Source organism: Plutella xylostella, chromosome 24, assembly GCF_932276165.1.
Source record: "Plutella xylostella chromosome 24, ilPluXylo3.1, whole genome shotgun sequence".
Taxonomy (NCBI): domain Eukaryota; kingdom Metazoa; phylum Arthropoda; class Insecta; order Lepidoptera; family Plutellidae; genus Plutella; species Plutella xylostella.
The window spans coordinates 2,417,653-2,435,262 of record NC_064004.1 but is presented as its reverse complement, the minus strand read 5'-3'; the positions used below and the strand labels follow the sequence as shown (position 1 = coordinate 2,435,262).

Below are 17,610 nucleotides of genomic sequence, written 5' to 3'. Positions count from 1 at the left end.
CTGTCCCACTCTAACTCGGAAGGAGCGCTCCAGTAGGTACTCACGGTACCAGCTGTTGATTGGTCCGCTGACCCCGCACTCCGCCATCGCCTCAAGCAGCGTCTCGTGCCGGAGGGTATCGAAGGCCTTTTTTAAATCGAAGAATACAGCAACTACAAACTTTTTGTCATTAAGATAATCATTTATTTCATCAGTAAATTTTGTTAATAATGTTGACGTACTTTTGCCCGCTTGAAATCCATGTTGACAATCGTTAATTATGTTGTGTTTAGTGAGGAATACATTCTGTTGATTTATTATACATTTTTCAATTATCTTTTCAATGCTAGCCAAAATTGCTATAGGCCTATAGTTACCATAGAACGCTGACGTATTATTATGAGCTCATACGATATATGATTTCTGCGTCAGTTATGGTGATGCATCATCACCTCAGACGTGGTCTGAAATAAATAATTTTATTATATTCTTAGCCCAAAACTGCCTTTACAACGGAAATATGCTATGCTGCGATGATGTAAAAGGAATCCCAGTTCCCATTCCAACTAACGCTATGCTATGCGAACCAGTCAATATGATTAGTGGATATCAAACGCATCTATAGCATCGTGGCATAGCTCATCTCTGGTGGTGGTATAGCAATTTACGTAAACGCAAATGTATACGGTTTGTTCTTTGTTCTGCATAAGTACATAATCCGTCAAAAGTTTCATGATAGTTTCCCCTAGAGGCGCAACTTTGTATGCGAGAAATCGGAAACTTTTGCAGTTTTTCTGCAAACTATCAAACCTGTAAGTACTACTATTCCTATACTGCCTACTAATTTAACTAAACATCTCCCGTCTCTTTCCCGCAGGTGTTCAGTAAGTACGTGCGAGAGAGAGCGGAGGAGGAGCGCAAGGAGAAGATGAACCGCATCCAGCAGAAGAAGAACGCGTTTGTGGCGCTCATGGAGGAGGCCAAGCTGCACTCCAAGTGAGTTTGCTACAGGGTGTTTAAAAATTTTAAGAAAGAAAGAAAAAAATAATTTACACACAGACAACCACTGAAAAAAAATCAAAAACAAAATACAGACAATAATACAATACAAAACAAACGATATGTTTAAATACTACAGCATACCTAGCACGGGACCCAAGACGCGCGCGTTAAGACGCGGAAAAGCTCAGTTATATCGCGCGGCCTCGAGAGCACCCGTCGTAGAGAACTTTTGCCGTAGAGAAAATTAGGAAAAATATCTACTTATTTTGTAATATTGCTAAAAATAACGCTAATAGTAATAGGTCACGAGAGTAAAATTGTATGCAAATAGCTAAAATATCAAATTCTAAATGTACAAGGAAACCTTGCGACGATCACAATATAATTGTACAGCAAATCCACACAAAGATTAACATAACAACATAGCTGCACTTCGAAAACTTAGCCATCAATAGCCCTAAGTTCATATTAAAATTACAACACGATTAATTCTAACATGTCAATTTTACTATCAACAGATCGTCCTACCTGGACTTCTCTTCCAAATACGGCAAAGACGACCGCTTCAAAGGCATAGACAAGCCGAGGAACCGCGAGCAGTACTTCACGGAGTACCTCGCCGACCTCAAGAAGAAAGAGAAGGAGGAGCGAGAGAAGAAGAGAGAGCAGGTAAGAGATACGTCGGTTTAGAGTTAGGGAGGTGAAATGTAGGGGTAACGGAAACTGGTAGGATGGCAGCACTGTCGATTGTCTTAGCCAACCAGAGTAAAGAATATGGCTGATAATTTCCACCAATCATAAGAAAGCTGGAAAACGCCAGTGGCGCCATCTGTTGCAGTTTCCTCCCCATTGGGTGACTAGTTTCAGAATGGCGTGTAAAGTGTACTGAGGGGTCTATGCCCAGCAGTGGGGTTTGTGGATGAATTATATGGCTCATTATTGTGCAAATAGTGACTTAATTATTTTTGTAAGTGCCGCCATACTAAGTTTAACTAGCTGAAGCAAGACCCACATTTAATTAAAATATGAATGATTATGTTTATTGAGCAGAAACGGTTCTGATATGATAAAAAAATACCATGTTTCAAGCATACCCAAAATAAAAACTATGGTGAACCATACTGTAATTTCCAGGCACTTATAATTATTATGTCAACTCTGAACCCTTACATATAAACGTGTTTTATAAATTGGCTTTTTATAATATTTACGCATATTTCAGGACTTTATATGAATTAGATATTTTACCTTCACGACATATTAACTGATAAATATACAGCGAAACGTGGGTTTGACTACTGAATGTACAGCGAAACGTGAGGTTGAGCACTAACCCCCTTATTCATAAAAAAGTTACTGGACGGATTAGCTATTGAACTGTTTTGTCACTCTCTGTCAAAGAACAAATTGTTCTCTGTCAGAGAGGGACAGAACAGTTCAATAGTTAATCCGTACAGTAACTTTTTTATGAATAAGGGGGTAAATATGCAGCAAAACATAATATTCACTACAAACTATACGGCGATAGGTGTAGTTGAATTTCCTTCGGATCGACGGGTCCAACTGTGGAACCGAAAGATCTAGAACTGATTAACTAACTGGGTTCGATTCCCGGTCATGCTATGCGAATTTTAATTAACTTAATTAATAATTTATAAAATAGATTAATTAAAGTCTAATTTATGCTATTTTTGATTAGGTACCTTTTAAAACTGCCTGCGATTTTAGTTTTCATGAATTTTGAGTTTTTTTTACAAAAATACACTAAAATCAAATTTGATTTGATTAATAAACTAAGGTGGAATTTTACCAAACGCTAAACGTATTTAGTAGCCTGTCAAACGTTTGTCAGTTGGTACAAAATGTATTTAAAATGTGACTTAAATACAATTTTAAATACGTTTAGCGTTTGGTAAAAGTGACCCTAAGTGAATAACTTTATCAAAACTGCAATCGCAGACAAATTATGATGTGTTACTTGTGGCTTAACCTTTCCTATGCCGAACAGCCGCGCACACATGTAACTGCCGTCTGCCGGCGCTTTTTGACAGTTGAGAGCGCCCGCGCGGGAATCACATTTATATGAATATTTGGGTATTATTGTTTGGTACTCAATAAAGTATTGATTGTAATTTATTGTCAGATAGCTAATGAACGTGTTACAATGAGTTTTATTGATTATAATTGTTTTATTTGATTTCTGTAGGTCATTGATTACAGATTTTTACTTGAAACTGCACCCATCACAGAAAAATACGTCTTTTTCAATATAATTTTAGTTTCAATCCAGGATTTTTTATATTTATTACTTGAAGAGATTATAAAGCTATCAACTGATATCAATAAAATATAAACGCTAGAGGAAATAGATTCATAATTTATATTTTGAAAACTGATTATAATTTGCTTTATTTCAAAAGACTCCATTTTCTGTACATGTGCATGTGTGCGTGACAAGAGTTTGCTCCAGTGCGCCGTGAGACAGATCTGTCCCAAATCAAGGGTGTTCACTTTTGATGAAATAAAACATGAATGATAATTATTTTTATAATGTTTCGTATTTTAGCATACCAAATTATAAAAACTTAACCGTAAGTTACTTACTGAATCATATTTACTTATTTGTTAACCTACTTTCAATAAATATGATACTATAAATACATACATATATAAATACATATATTTATTTATATAAATAGGACAGGTAATCGCCCTCTCAGACTCATCTATACACCGATAGCATTCTAAAGAGCCTAAACTTCACGTTCAGTAGAGAAAAGATCCTAAAAAATAAAACACGCTGTATAGCAACCCAACGCACTTCGTGTGCATACACGAGCGGCGGCCATTTTGTTTGCGTATGTGTGTGTGTGAATTTTGGATGCACCTTGATAAATATTGATATTCCCTAATATTTTGGCTATTTATTGAAAAAACCGATATAAATATGTATTATCAATAAAATTATCTTTATAAATGAAATAAATTATTTATTGATGTTTTTACATAACAGACTAGAAAACAGTTTACAAAGTTACGCACCCTTCAGGCAATAATCCGGTACAATTTTAGATCGATAAAAACTCGATTTTTTGTAATTTTTTATAATATTGATTTATCACTATACCTTCAAAATCGAATAAATAACAAGAAAACATAGTATTTACTTTCCTTGTGACGTTTTTTCGATACGAAATCACTATTTTATTACCAACAGTCGCGAGTACAAGGACTTTTCAAGGTACTAAAATTTGAATTTCGCGCTACAAGTAAACAAGTGAAGTTTTTGACTCAATGAATGTTGTCGATGGTTGTTTCATTCATATAGAATAAATAACAGGTGATTTCATACTCTAATTACTCTATTTCGTGGTAATTAATAACTAAAATCACAAAAATCGCGATGAAGTGCTCTTGGGACAGATCTGTCACTAGGCAGACAAGGGGGGTTGGGACAGATCTGGCACACGGCATTCTAGAGGTTAAATTTTCCGGTATAAAATACTTATTTACAGCGAATATGAGCTTATATTTTTTGATACACGATAAAAAATGTTTAGGACTGGTTTCTTTGACTTTACGTAAATGATTTCATTATAATAAATATATTTTTGCACTAAATCAAAAGCTAAGTAAGAAAAGGGTCGATACAGGCTTCATAATATTAATTATAACTTGCAAGGTTAATGATAAATATAAATATTTTAACACTGCACTGATATTTCCTTGTGTATTTTTGGTGTGTGGTGCTGGTCACCGAATAAATAATTTTTATCTTTATCTTTATTTAAACTGGTGACATTTAAAAAAGTAATGACTATCCTTTTCTTAGTTGGCGTATTCTGAAATGAGAAATAATTAATTCAACTACTACAATAGATAAATCATTGAAGGTTGACCCTAATAATAACCTTAACAGGTTCGCTACTCAACAACTATAGTTTAAACGCTATTCGAATACAATTTTAACCATACATAAATAAAGTGGTAGCTTGATGCTGTACTGTCCTGAGTTTTTGGCAGCGAACCTGTTAAAATATTATTTTCAAAAGTCCCCAAATTGTAACAAATATCAAAACCGTCCTAAACTTTTTTATTGCCAGTTTAACGGACAAATCACTTATGTCACTCAATAGTCAAATATAATTAAAACAAACAGTTTTAAGAGAAAAAATTGAGTGTCACAGCTTACGTCCTTTAAACCAGCCCACTATTTCGTTTTGAACAGCCAAAAGCGACTCACAGTGGATTGAGCAGAGCCGAGTTTCGCATGCAGGGCGGAGAGAGGGCGCTGGTGGCGGCGGCGGCCGGCTAAAGATTAAACAAACATTACAGGTCATTTTTAGTTTAAAAACTCCCAACAGATTTGCGCTTTACGCAGCCGAGTGATCCCAGCCAAGGAAGGTTAGATATGCTACACCTAAGAAGCCCAGAAGTTGTTTTTCTAATCTTCTTGTAAAGAATACAAGTCCTATTTTTGTATAAATAAAAAAACATGATTCCCCGAAATGACCAGCATCAGAAAGAGAATTATTGTTAGATGTTGCATGTGTATATATTATATATAACTGATGAACTCGTAATGGTGTTGGTTAGTAATTGTATAGTTATGATGGATAGTAGAATTGGGAGAATATCCAAATAATAGTCTTGAAGAGACTGATAGGACTTTTCCACTAATTTGGTTTCCTTTTCAGCATTTTGTTGTTTGTGTGTTGTAAAATATTTACAAAGAAAAAGGTTGGGCATCGATAGGAATCGAACCCTGGACTAGTTTTAAGTCTATTTTCAAACATGAGGTTGTCTTTATCGATATTTTACAACAAATGTAAATATTTTAAGATATTTAGTCATTCACTAAATGAATATATAAAGTAAATATTAAAGAAAATTCAGAATACATTTGTGACAAAAGCTCTTAAAGTAAAAATGAGATTGATTACTCTTTTAATACCAAAATACATTGTAAAAGTTTAAAAGAATTTTGTATGAAATAAAAGAAATACTCTAAATATAATTTAAACAACGAAAATTAAGGTACATAATATATACACGCGGAATATAGTGAAAATATATCTTATAATGCAGATACTTTTGACATCAATCTAATATAAGAATTTCCACCAAATAAATATCAATTAAAACATGTGTTTTAATAGTTAGTGACAAACCGTTTGTCATCGTGGTGAAATGATCAGTCAGTTACGCGCCGGACGTATATAAGCTAAATGATATGTCACTCGGGGAGGCAAATTTCTTTTTTGTATTTCCAATGGCATAATATAAATCTCATATTCGATTGATGTGAATTGTACATTGTGCTATCGTTACTGGAAGACATAAGATACCCAATATGCCTAATGATATATATTTAAACAATACTGCTGACGACCTTAGAGTGGCGATTAGTAGTAGCTGGATGAGGAAGGCCGAGGACAGAGTGTTGTGGCGCTCCTTGGCAGAGGCCTGTGTCCAGTGGATGATTGTGGGATGATTATGGCTATTGATCATTAATAATTAATTTGCGATCGATTACCAAATAACGATCTAAATGATAAATATAACTATCCAGTAATGAATGCACTAGCTTGCTACTTGAGTATATGCTTGTAAAATTCTATTGAATAAACATATTAGGTACTAGGTTCGATCCCTGGTTTCCTATTTATCTTTAAATTTGAATAATGCCTTATTTTCCAAAATGCCATGCTAAGTTTTCAAATGTATATCATTGTGAATTGTACCTGTATATATGATGCCAAATTATAAATAGTCTTTAAATACTGAGATAACTGGGTTCGAATCCTGGTGAAATAGAAGTAAAGGAATATGTGTGGGTTCGATCCCCATAATATAGTAACTGAAACATGAATAAAATCATGTGATTATACCTTGAATATATATCTTGAGCGAGTTTGTGGGTTCGAATCCCAAAACTTAACTGCAATCTTATTTTGGGAGTAGACCATAGTCTACTCCCATAGCATACTTACAAATAAGCTATGAAAGATCTCCTGTCTATGCTTTCAATATGTTATACATATAAAATTACTGTAAAGGAGACAAGACTTGAGGCATTTTTGTGGCATCTAAAGGCAATTTTTTATCCATAAACTTTTTAGAATTTATGTTAAAGTAGAACCCCAATTTAAGAAAATATTCTGCGTGGTTATTATCAGTAAAATAATTGAATAATCAACACTTTAACTAGTAAAAAAGTACCTTAATTTTAGTTAAAAACTAATCATTATTCTATTTCAGAACTAATCTTTATATCTCTCGATCCACAGGTTACTAATGTCTCTTTTCAGCTAATCAAATATTTTCTTTCAGGGTCTTTCGAAGCGAAATCTCTTACCCCAATCATTAGGCTTGTTATATGTGTGTTTTTGACACTGTTTTTACTCAAAATGGAGGTTACACCTTTACAATCACAATTCAATTTCTAAAACAGCTAATAAAAACCCCTTTAACCCAAAAAACCGCGTCAAAACCGCACCCAACCATTCAGTGACACCCCTAAAACTGCAACCCAAACCCACATAATCACCCGTCTCTTTCTAACGCAGGTGAAACAAGACTTCGTAGCGTTGCTACGTGAGAAGGGTATAGACCGCCACGCGCGCTGGCCCGACGTCAAGAAGCGGTTGGAAGGAGATGCAAGATATAGGGCTGTCGATAGCAGTTCCGTTAGGGAGGACTACTTCAGGGATTACACGAGGGCGCTGAAGGATGAGAGGAGGAAGGATAAGGATCGAGGTATGTTGAATTGTTAGCTATCTTTGAGTAATAGTTTAAAAAAATGTATGGTAAAGGTGAAAACCATTCTAAGGCGAAGCGAAGCTCGCAATAGGTCAGCTAGTATTATGATATTTCTTAATTGCCTCTCAATGTTATAATCAGTAAAAACTATTAATGACTTTCTACTGCTTACTTTAATATTCACAACACTGTTATATGAGTTATTCCAAATAGAAGTAAATAAAATGAAATTCAGATACGGAAAAATGGCCGTGTTAGACATTAGAATGCTGCCTAATATGATGATACCTACAATACAGGCTGTAAATGCCATGTCAAAACATTTACTTGCCAAACTGAACACCTTTTTCCATAAAACTTACGAACGTTGTCGTATCAAACCTACGATCCTAAAGTTAACTGGAAGAGAATGCTATTAGCATTAGGTTCGCCTATGTACAAATGTATTATGTGCAATAAAGAATTTAATTATAATAATAGTCTTCCATACAACATTTTACAGTAGGCATCAAAATTACCATTATGCCATACAATAACCATTTCACGTGTTGCCACAGACCGCGACCGCAGCAGCAGCAAGAAAGAGAAGAAAGACAAAGAGCGCGATAAGGACAGGGACAAGGACAAGGAGAGGGACAAGGACAAGGATAGGAAGGAGAAGAAGAGCAAGCGGGACAAGGAGAAGGGCAGCGATGTGAGTAGTACAAGTATAATGCATTTGTCCTTACCTGGCACAAAATGTTTTATTGTAAAACCTAGTTTTTACATAAATTTAAGTAAAAAGACACGCAAAGATTGTTTACCTTATGTGCCAAGTAAGAATGAATGCAGTATAGTATGACTATAATATGAGGTTAACGCTAAGTTGCAGAAAGGAACATTTCACTAATGTCGACCTTAATTATATCGCTGTCTGGCTTTGACAGTATACGGACAGAAGAAGACAGACATAGATTTATTGTCGACATTAGCTTAATGTTCCTTTCTGCAACTGAGCACAAGAGTTTTATGTTGTGATTGAAAGATACATATTCTTTCCTCTTTATGTGGTATAAAATATGCGTTTTAAGTGCTGAGTTTAGCAAAAAAAACCGAACGCTATATGTTTTAAGAGACTCTTTGTTTGAAACATATTTTACTGTACAAGGAATATTTTTAAACAAAAAAATATGAAGAAAAGAAGCTCTGTATACAGTAAGGCCTACTGTGATAGGCCATCACAAGTGCTGTCAACTCAAGTCGCTACCGAAATTCGATAGCAATTTGTATGACATCTTGAACAGCGCCCCTGTCGGTAACGTTAGAAACTAATAAAACGCATACAAATTCCAGTGACTTTCCTATTGAATTGGTATCGACTTTAGTCGACAACACGTTACTTAGCACTGTGCGTTCATCGATTAATATATCTAAAAAAACGGTGCAGATTCGACAATTTTGTCGACTTAAAGAAAATCTGCTTCGGACATTTTCATTGTGTGTATAAATTATTACAAATTTTACATGCAATATAGGTCTACCTGTGTTTTTTATTTGTTTTGTGACCCGTGTGATGTTTTCTTCCCAAGGTAAGTATAATTTTATATCACTATAACTATCTGCGCGCTAATAAATTCAATATTTACAGCTTTATAAAATATTTTAATGAAAACCATCTGCTTCGTTGATGTTGATGCGTCAATTATGGGGTTTGGTTTGGTTATGATGAATTATGTGCTGTTGTTAAATATCTAGAATCAACATGTTAATATTCATATTTAAAGATTCAATTTAGTTTTATGTACTAACAGTGAAGAAGTTATACTAATGCAAAATAATGAATGACCTCGTCGGACAGTAGCAATGAAAATGAACCTTATGCTGCTTATAAATAAGGTTGCATTTCGCGCAGATAGATATAACATTCTGTTTTATTTTTGATTTCCAACTTCTGTACTACTCGTTTTATTATTTAAAAAGCTACTGTAAAGTGTCCGACGCAGGTTTTTTTTCAACGTAATGCGCTATTTTTGTGTTTAAAATACCATTAAAGATAAACCCCCCTTATTCATAGAAAAGTTATAGAACGTCATAGCTATTGAACTGTTTTGTCCCTCTCTGTCAAAGAACAATTTGCTCTGAGTTTGAGAGAAACAAAACAGGTCAATTAAATAACTAAAACATCCTATAACTTTTCTATACATAAAGGTCGCAATGGAATGATCTAAATTAAATAATAATACATAAACTAACACATTAGTAACTAATTATTTTTGTCCAAACAGAACACAAAATCAACAAACGACGATGAACAACCAACTTCAACTACCGACGAAAAAGTGACAGAGACCATAGACCTATCTGACAGAGACGACGAGGCGAGCGTCACAGTAATACCAGACGTAACGCCCAGCGATAAGGAAGATGATGCAGTGGTGGTGGAAAGCACCAGCAAAAGTGCCAAGTCACCGGTGAAAAGTCCGGTTAAGTCGCCAAAGAGAAAGAGAGATGCGTCTCCTAGGAGGAAGAGAGAGGAGAGATCTGAGAGGAAAAGGGATAGGGATAGGAGAGGGGAGGATAGAAAGAGAAAGGTTTCAGAGAAGGATTGAGATGTTTCTATCTGAGAGTTTTAAGTTTATGCCATTGTTATTGAGTTGGAAATCCTATAAAATATAGCCGAACAGACATTTGAGATAATTTACATGCCATTACGCCATCACTGGTAAAATAATTCAGATATTCAATAGCCATATTTTAAATCGAGAGTTAGGTAATTGATATCTATACTTACAAGTTTTATATTTTAACTGATTCACTTTGTACCTATTCACGAAAAATTGAATCTATTTTGCGATTACACAGAATAAATTTAATAATGATCTATGAATGTTTTTTTTTGTCTTTGTTATTCGACTTTTGGAATGAAAAATATAGTTATTTGGCTTTTGCACTCTGCCCATTTTATCAATGTTCCTGTATGTTGAGTATCTATGTTGAATTACAATTTTAGATCTGCTGTATACCTATTATCTTGTATTCAAAGTGGTATTTAAAAAATATATTAACTTATTTATATTTTTATCATGAAATTCGTATTTTAAAGTTTTATCTACATTGCAGATAAAACTTTATATTTTTCTTAAATATTATACAAGTTGGTATATACATATACTACATAGATAATGTATTATAGTCTCAAAATAAACGTAGTGATTTAGATTTTCAAATATCAGTATTTATGTGAAAACATGACACTCAAAAATTACGTGGCTTGGATTTTTGGCCCGGAAAAGGGAACACAATGAATGGGGAAGAAAACCAAGTGAAACTTTGGCAGCTCCAGCGAGTGTGCCTTTATGTTTCTGACCAATCACATTTTTGGGGAGAAGAAATGGCGACTGAACTGACCAATTAGAACTGGGGAAATAGGCACAGTCGCCTAAGGCGCCATCTGTAATTAGCTTTTAGATTTTCTCCCCATTGAACAGAAAAGTTCAGTCTTCAAATTTTTGAGGTGTGTCAATGCATGATTTATGTTTTGATGTTTGTGTTAAAGTTAAAATTTTAAGGTAAACTACAGTATTTCATCACAATTATTCCATGTAACATTTTAAAACTAAATAATGTATACTATGTGTTGTATTCAAATAATACATTTAGTGGACTTGTTGTTAATAAAGTGTGATGTATTGAATCGTCTTGTTTTTTATTTATAACAACAACAAACTCTCACGCCTTGTACTAATGTACTCCCTTGCGGGGTAGGCAGAGGTGCATTGCTGCACCCACTTTTCGCCAGTGTTTATGTTAGTCCCAATGTAATAGGGGGTGTAAGGGGGGGTGATATGGCTATAGGCCCGCCTATTGCCATATCACGGGCACATCCAAGACCTGAGAACAATTATCTGTGTTTAAACAAATATCTGCCCCAGCCGGGAATCGAACCCGGGACCATCGGCTCATTAGTCAGGGTCACTAACCACTACGCCATTCGGTCGTAATCGGTTTCGGTTTTTATTTATAAATTACCTATATTACCGAGAAAACAAAATCTTGGGCGTCAGCGATATTTTTTAGGCCTTATTATGATTTTTAGCCACATTTGTTCATCACACTCAATAAAATAACAAAAAGAATACAATGATACTAAATTCACAGTTTGGCAGACATCAGTATCATGCTGACAGCATGTATTTTTTTGATAACATAATTAAAAAATTAATAAATAACTTGCGCACATAAAGAAACAATATGACAATGGCGGCCATTACATCTTGCTTGTGCAGATATTTTTAAACACGAATGTAGATAATGCTCTACTGTTGTTGGAGATCTGGAACAAAAGAAGCCCCGAAATTCTAAAAAAAATATGGTTTCGTAACTTAGGTAAAACGTAAAACGTATAATTTAGTAGCCTGTCAAACGTATGTCAGTACAAAATGTATTTAAAATTTGATTTAAATACAATTTTAAATACTTTTAGGTGGAATTTTACCAAACGCTAAACGTATTTAGTAGCCGGTCAAACGTCTCTCAGTTAGTAGTTAAATACAATTTTAAATACGTTTAGCGGTTGGTAAAAGTGACCCTCAGCGTTTGGTAAAAGTGACCCTTGATCTCAGATTTTTATTAAGTACAATTTTGACAGCTCTAAAGTCCATACTGGAGTTTAGGAACCGCAGTTCCATACAAGTAAGGCTGTAAAAATTCTATTCAATGAAAATATTACTTAAACTTCCTCGTAACAAAATTAACGGCAAAAAAATTACACCTTCATAGAGCATTTTGACACTTTACAATAGGTTTAAAATTGACGTTGTGATATACGAATTTCAACCTTTTCACTGGCGTAAAGAGTCGAAACTCGTGTTTCGTAGATGCGCGCACCCGGAAGTGGGTCACAGAGGTTTTCTCGTTATATCCTAAGGTCATTATAACAAAAGTTGTTCAGAATGAAGAAGATGAAGCTCTCTGTCGTACTTTCGGATATGCACCTCAAAAGACTCACTCTGTATATTTTTATAGCCGCACTCAATAATAATAAAAAACCTCCAAAACAAACTCAACAAGCTCTTAGTGATCATTGCTCCTAGTTTATAAGTATTCTTTGAATGTTTCATTTTTGTGGTGACCACAAAATTCTTAATTTGTACACAAGAACTGAATTTATAAACCAATATAAGGTTTATAAATTCTGTTCTTGTGTACCAACACATAGATACAAAAAAGTTGGTCATCACTAATCATCACTAAAAGCGACAACCTTTGGGTGGAAGAATAATTATAAGTCCCCACATAATTAGTATTATTAGATTCTATTCTAACAAACCACCAGCTGGACACGTCAGCGGATGCGGAGCCGGGCGCGGCCTCACCGGAACCGGAAGCAGAAGCGGAAGCGGAAGCGGACGGCGCGGAGAGCGACACGTCGGAGGCGCGCGCGAAGGCTGCGCGGGCGCAACAGTCGCTGAAGGAGCGGGAGAGAGAGGTGCAGAAGGCGCTGGCGACCAGTCTGAGGGACCGGGATAAGGAACGCGAGTATCATAAGAGGGATGAGGCGGTGCAGGTGGGTTTGTTGCTTTATTACTGAGCTTTTAGGACTTGTACACAAAACTGCGTTGCGACGTTGCATCGCAAAAACTGCGACAGTAATCAAGCATTTGCCCTGAAAAACTATCATAACAGTTGCAGATTTTTGTGATGCGACGTTGCAACGGAATTTTGTGTACAAGCTGCAAATTGACAGCTAGCAATCGTTGACTGCTAGAAGTAAAGAGCGTTTTTTTGGGAATTACAAGAAGCAAAAACAAACACAACATTTATTTCAAATGAATGAAACACAATTGAATGAAAGAATCGTAAAATGAAACAATTTATTTTATTATCATTTTTATGGAGAACCAACAGCGTTTGACAGCATAACTTAATATTAGCTTGAAAACATTAATTGGATATAATAAAAACATGCATATAATTAAAACATGCAAATAATTAAAACTATCATGACTTTCATCAGCACTTCAACGCGCTGCTGGCGGACCTGGTGCGCAACCCGGAGCTGAGCTGGCGCGAGGCGAAGAAGCAGCTGAAGAAGGACCACCGCTACTCACTGGCCGAGCTTCTGAGCAAGGATGATAAGGTAATTTCAAACAATTTCAGTGAAAATATCATATTTTCTGTCGTGCCCTGTGGAGTTTATTGTCCTCTTATGTTTACGCCAAGGTTTTCGATCCTGTGGTGCTCTTACCCATCAATATAGCGTAAATTTCTTGTGGCGTACCACAAGGAAGTATACTGGCGCCTACACTCTTTCTCATATTCATAAAAGCATGAAACGGTGCTGGTAAGGTATAATACATTGTAAGTAATACGGAGCTGAGCTGGCGCGAGGCGAAGAAGCAGCTGAAGAAGGACCACCGCTACTCACTGGCTGAGCTTCTTAGCAAGGATGATAAAGTATCCATCATCATCGTTCAGATTGGTATCACCGTTTCTATCACGCCCTGTTGGGTTGATTGACTTCTTATGTTTACGCCCTCGTTTTCGATGCTGTAGAGGCTTACCCACTGCTATCTTATATCGATATAGCCGATATTTCTTGCAGTACCTCAAGGCAGCATACTGGGGCCTACACTATTTCTTATATACAGGGTGTTAACTTAATTGCGTTGGAGCGGGAAATGGTAGATACAGCTGATGATACTGAACACGATAAGACATTAAAAAACGTATTTTATTTGCTTTAAGCTGACCAACATAAAACAGTTTTATTTAGTTCATTTTAAAATTTCATAGTCACCCTATTCATGTTTAGGTACGTTTGACAGAATGACCATGAACTTGAAAGCCAAGGTCAAGGCCAAAAAAATCAAAGCTAAGGTCAATAAAAAAGTATGCGTGCATTAGCACCACACTTGGAGCCACATCGTCAAGGTACTTACCTACCGAGATTTTGGGTACTCAAAGTACCCAATCCATTGTAGACATTTCATTTTACTCCATAAGTATCACTTTATTGATACACAATAATTATCTTTTATGAATACAGAACAGTTTCATTTTATGCTTCATAATATAGGTCACACGTATTCACAGCACAGCACAACATAAAACGAGATGAGGAACAAGGCTTGGTAATCAAAAGATAGAATTGTAGGTACCTTTTCCCTTTTAGGTAATAATTGTAAAAAATGATTGTAAATAAGTAAACAACAATGACTGACTGACAGACTAGATCCACAGAGAAGGTAATGACTATCATAAATACTCGATGGTTATGATACGCGAGATTGTTATTATTCTACTGGTATTCAAAGTGAGGCCATACTTATTATGAGGATTTCCGTACTATTCGTCATCAAAGACGTCTCAATCGCAAGTACACAACACAAATCGAGATGAGCGAGTGTAAGTAAACCAATTCGTCATTGAAGTAGACCCTGTTATCATCCTGTTATGCATTGTGGTCTTTTATCTTTAGCTGCGTACAGACCGGCCAAACGAACGCCAACGAACGGGTTTTGTTGACCTTCGTTGCTCAATCTGCCCCTGTATTATGTATGATAAATGTCCATCGGTGGGCGTTCGTTGGGCCGGTCTGTACGCATCTTTAGGTAATAAAAGAAAAATAAAACGTGGTGAGTATCAAGGGTGAATACTAAACGCTTACCTTATTCTGAGTAAAAAGGTTTAATTATTGTTCTGAGCTCCTAGAAAGTCATAAATTATTCTGTACGATCTATGAAACTTTATGAACATCAGCTGTTTAATTGTTGATTAGTATGTCATTAATCACCATGAATAATTTCAATTTTATTTAATAATTGTTATTACCTACTGTGTAATTAATTACAATCATAGTTACATCAAATAAATTATGAAAAGTGAAGTTGATAACAAATTTACTGTGTGTGTTCTTTTGCAATCGAATGTCTCATTGGTTATGTGTTTGTGTAGGGTGACCATGTTTTTGATTAAGGTAAAACTTTCCACTTTACTTTAGACTTTAAACATAAATATTCTCGAGATTCTGATGTTTTTTTTCTTAGAAACGTGCTTGGTTAGACTAATACTAACCCGCATTTCCCGCTCAAACGCATTCTAGTTAACACCCTGTATATATTTATTAACTACCTCTGCATATGAAAACTTGAATGGATATCAAATATCATCCAATATCATGTGTATGTGCCGCATGCTAAACTGCCAATTTTAGCATGCGGCACACACATTATGTTGGTTGACATCATTCGTTAACGTTGCAGAAGCCTAACAAAATCAATCGTATTACATACTAAAATAAATTTTTGTTCCCAGGAGCGTCTATTCACGACGCACACGCACGCCCTAGGCAACAAGCGACGCGACAAGTTCCGCGCCCTACTCACCGAGCTGAACGTGGCGCCCACCGCCTCCTGGCGGGAGACCAGAGCACTACTGAAGCACGAGCCACGGGCGCAGGCATACCCTGACCCTGATAAGGTAGGTTATTGCTTTTAGAGAGCTAGTTAATGAGGTGTACAATCGCGGGACCGTGTTTTTGCACATAAAATAATATTGTTAAGTGTATAAGCGTCATGACAAGTTTGGCGCGATACTAACGCCTCCTGGCGGGAGACGAGAGCACTACTGAAGCACGAGCCACGGGCACAGGCATACCCAGACCCGGAAAAGGTAATATAACCTTATTACAGAGTGATTTTGACCCTAAAATTGCAAAAAAAAAAACAGCTGTTCCATACATTTTGGTCGAGTAGGTATTGACATTTAATATGGAACAGCTGTTTTTTTTCGCGATGTCAAGGTTGGCCCAATAATAATGAAAGTTGGTCAGTATGACTAGGAGAACACGTGGTGAAAATATTAATATTATGCGCGTGATCCAAAATCAGCCGGTATTTACATGGGAAAGCTAGTTAATATGTTGTCTTAATTAAGTCTTTAAGTCTTTTTTTGAAAAGATGGCTCAGGAGTTTCTTGCCTCCGTTCTTCTCCTTAGACAGAAAGAGCCCCCCCTTATCCGAACGGAGAGTAATTTGTAAAAATTGACGTTCATCAGAAAATTTTATATTTGTACGATGAATAAAAAATTTTGAGTTTGAGTTTGAGTTTGAGTTTGTCAACGTAATAAGGTGGCCGTGTTTTTGCAACTCTCAATAGTTAATAACACGTGATATTTACTTTCACCGATTTTCGCCATATTGATAAGTATAAAAGCGCTATATATTAAGAGCTATGACGGAGCTGAACGTGGCGCCCACCGCCTCCTGGCGGGAGACGAGAGCACTACTGAAGCACGAGCCACGGGCACAGGCCTACCCAGACCCGGACAAGGTAAAAATTATGCTAGGCCACCTCGTAATTCGCAGTAAATAAAAAGCAGTAAAAGTCAACGCGCTTTATTTTTCAACGTTAGGAACGCGTTTTTGGATGACCCGATCTTATGATATATCTAAACCCTGTTTAATAACAGTTCATATGTCTTACATGTATTAAAAGAAGCAGATGTATCGAGAGCGTTCGAAACCTAATTCACACCGTTATAATCTTTAATACGTTTACGTCATTTCATATTTGCAATTTTTATCACACTTTCAGATGGAGCGAGAATTCCGCGACTACCAGCGCGACCGGCAAACCGCAGCTAAAACAGCCTTAAGACAGTTACTGCTGGAGACTCGCGGCATCACGCACAAGACGCTGCGCGCGGTGCAGGCGGCGGGGGGCGCGGGGGCGGCGCACAACCTGCTTAAACACGATGCCAGGTACATATAGCCTATATTTCTTAAGGCGTGCCTCAAGTAGTTATATTGGGGCCTACGCTTTTTATTATATTTATTAATAGTTCAACTTGACGAAAACTACGATAATTATGTGTGCTCTGACAGC

General features: G+C 36.2%; 1 protein-coding gene across 1 annotated transcript in view; it reads left to right on the top strand.

Moving 5' to 3' along the window:
* The window catches only part of LOC125488455 (transcription elongation regulator 1-like), a 56,366-nt gene that overhangs the window by 31,947 nt on the left and 6,809 nt on the right, over window positions 1-17,610 (top strand). The window contains exons 16-24 of the mRNA XM_048629741.1: window positions 857-975; window positions 1,500-1,650; window positions 7,551-7,740; window positions 8,301-8,437; window positions 10,008-10,328; window positions 13,058-13,288; window positions 13,739-13,861; window positions 16,039-16,203; window positions 17,320-17,486. Of these exons, the coding sequence (XP_048485698.1) occupies window positions 857-975; window positions 1,500-1,650; window positions 7,551-7,740; window positions 8,301-8,437; window positions 10,008-10,328; window positions 13,058-13,288; window positions 13,739-13,861; window positions 16,039-16,203; window positions 17,320-17,486 (1,604 nt within the window). The remainder of the gene's footprint in view (window positions 1-856; window positions 976-1,499; window positions 1,651-7,550; window positions 7,741-8,300; window positions 8,438-10,007; window positions 10,329-13,057; window positions 13,289-13,738; window positions 13,862-16,038; window positions 16,204-17,319; window positions 17,487-17,610) is intronic.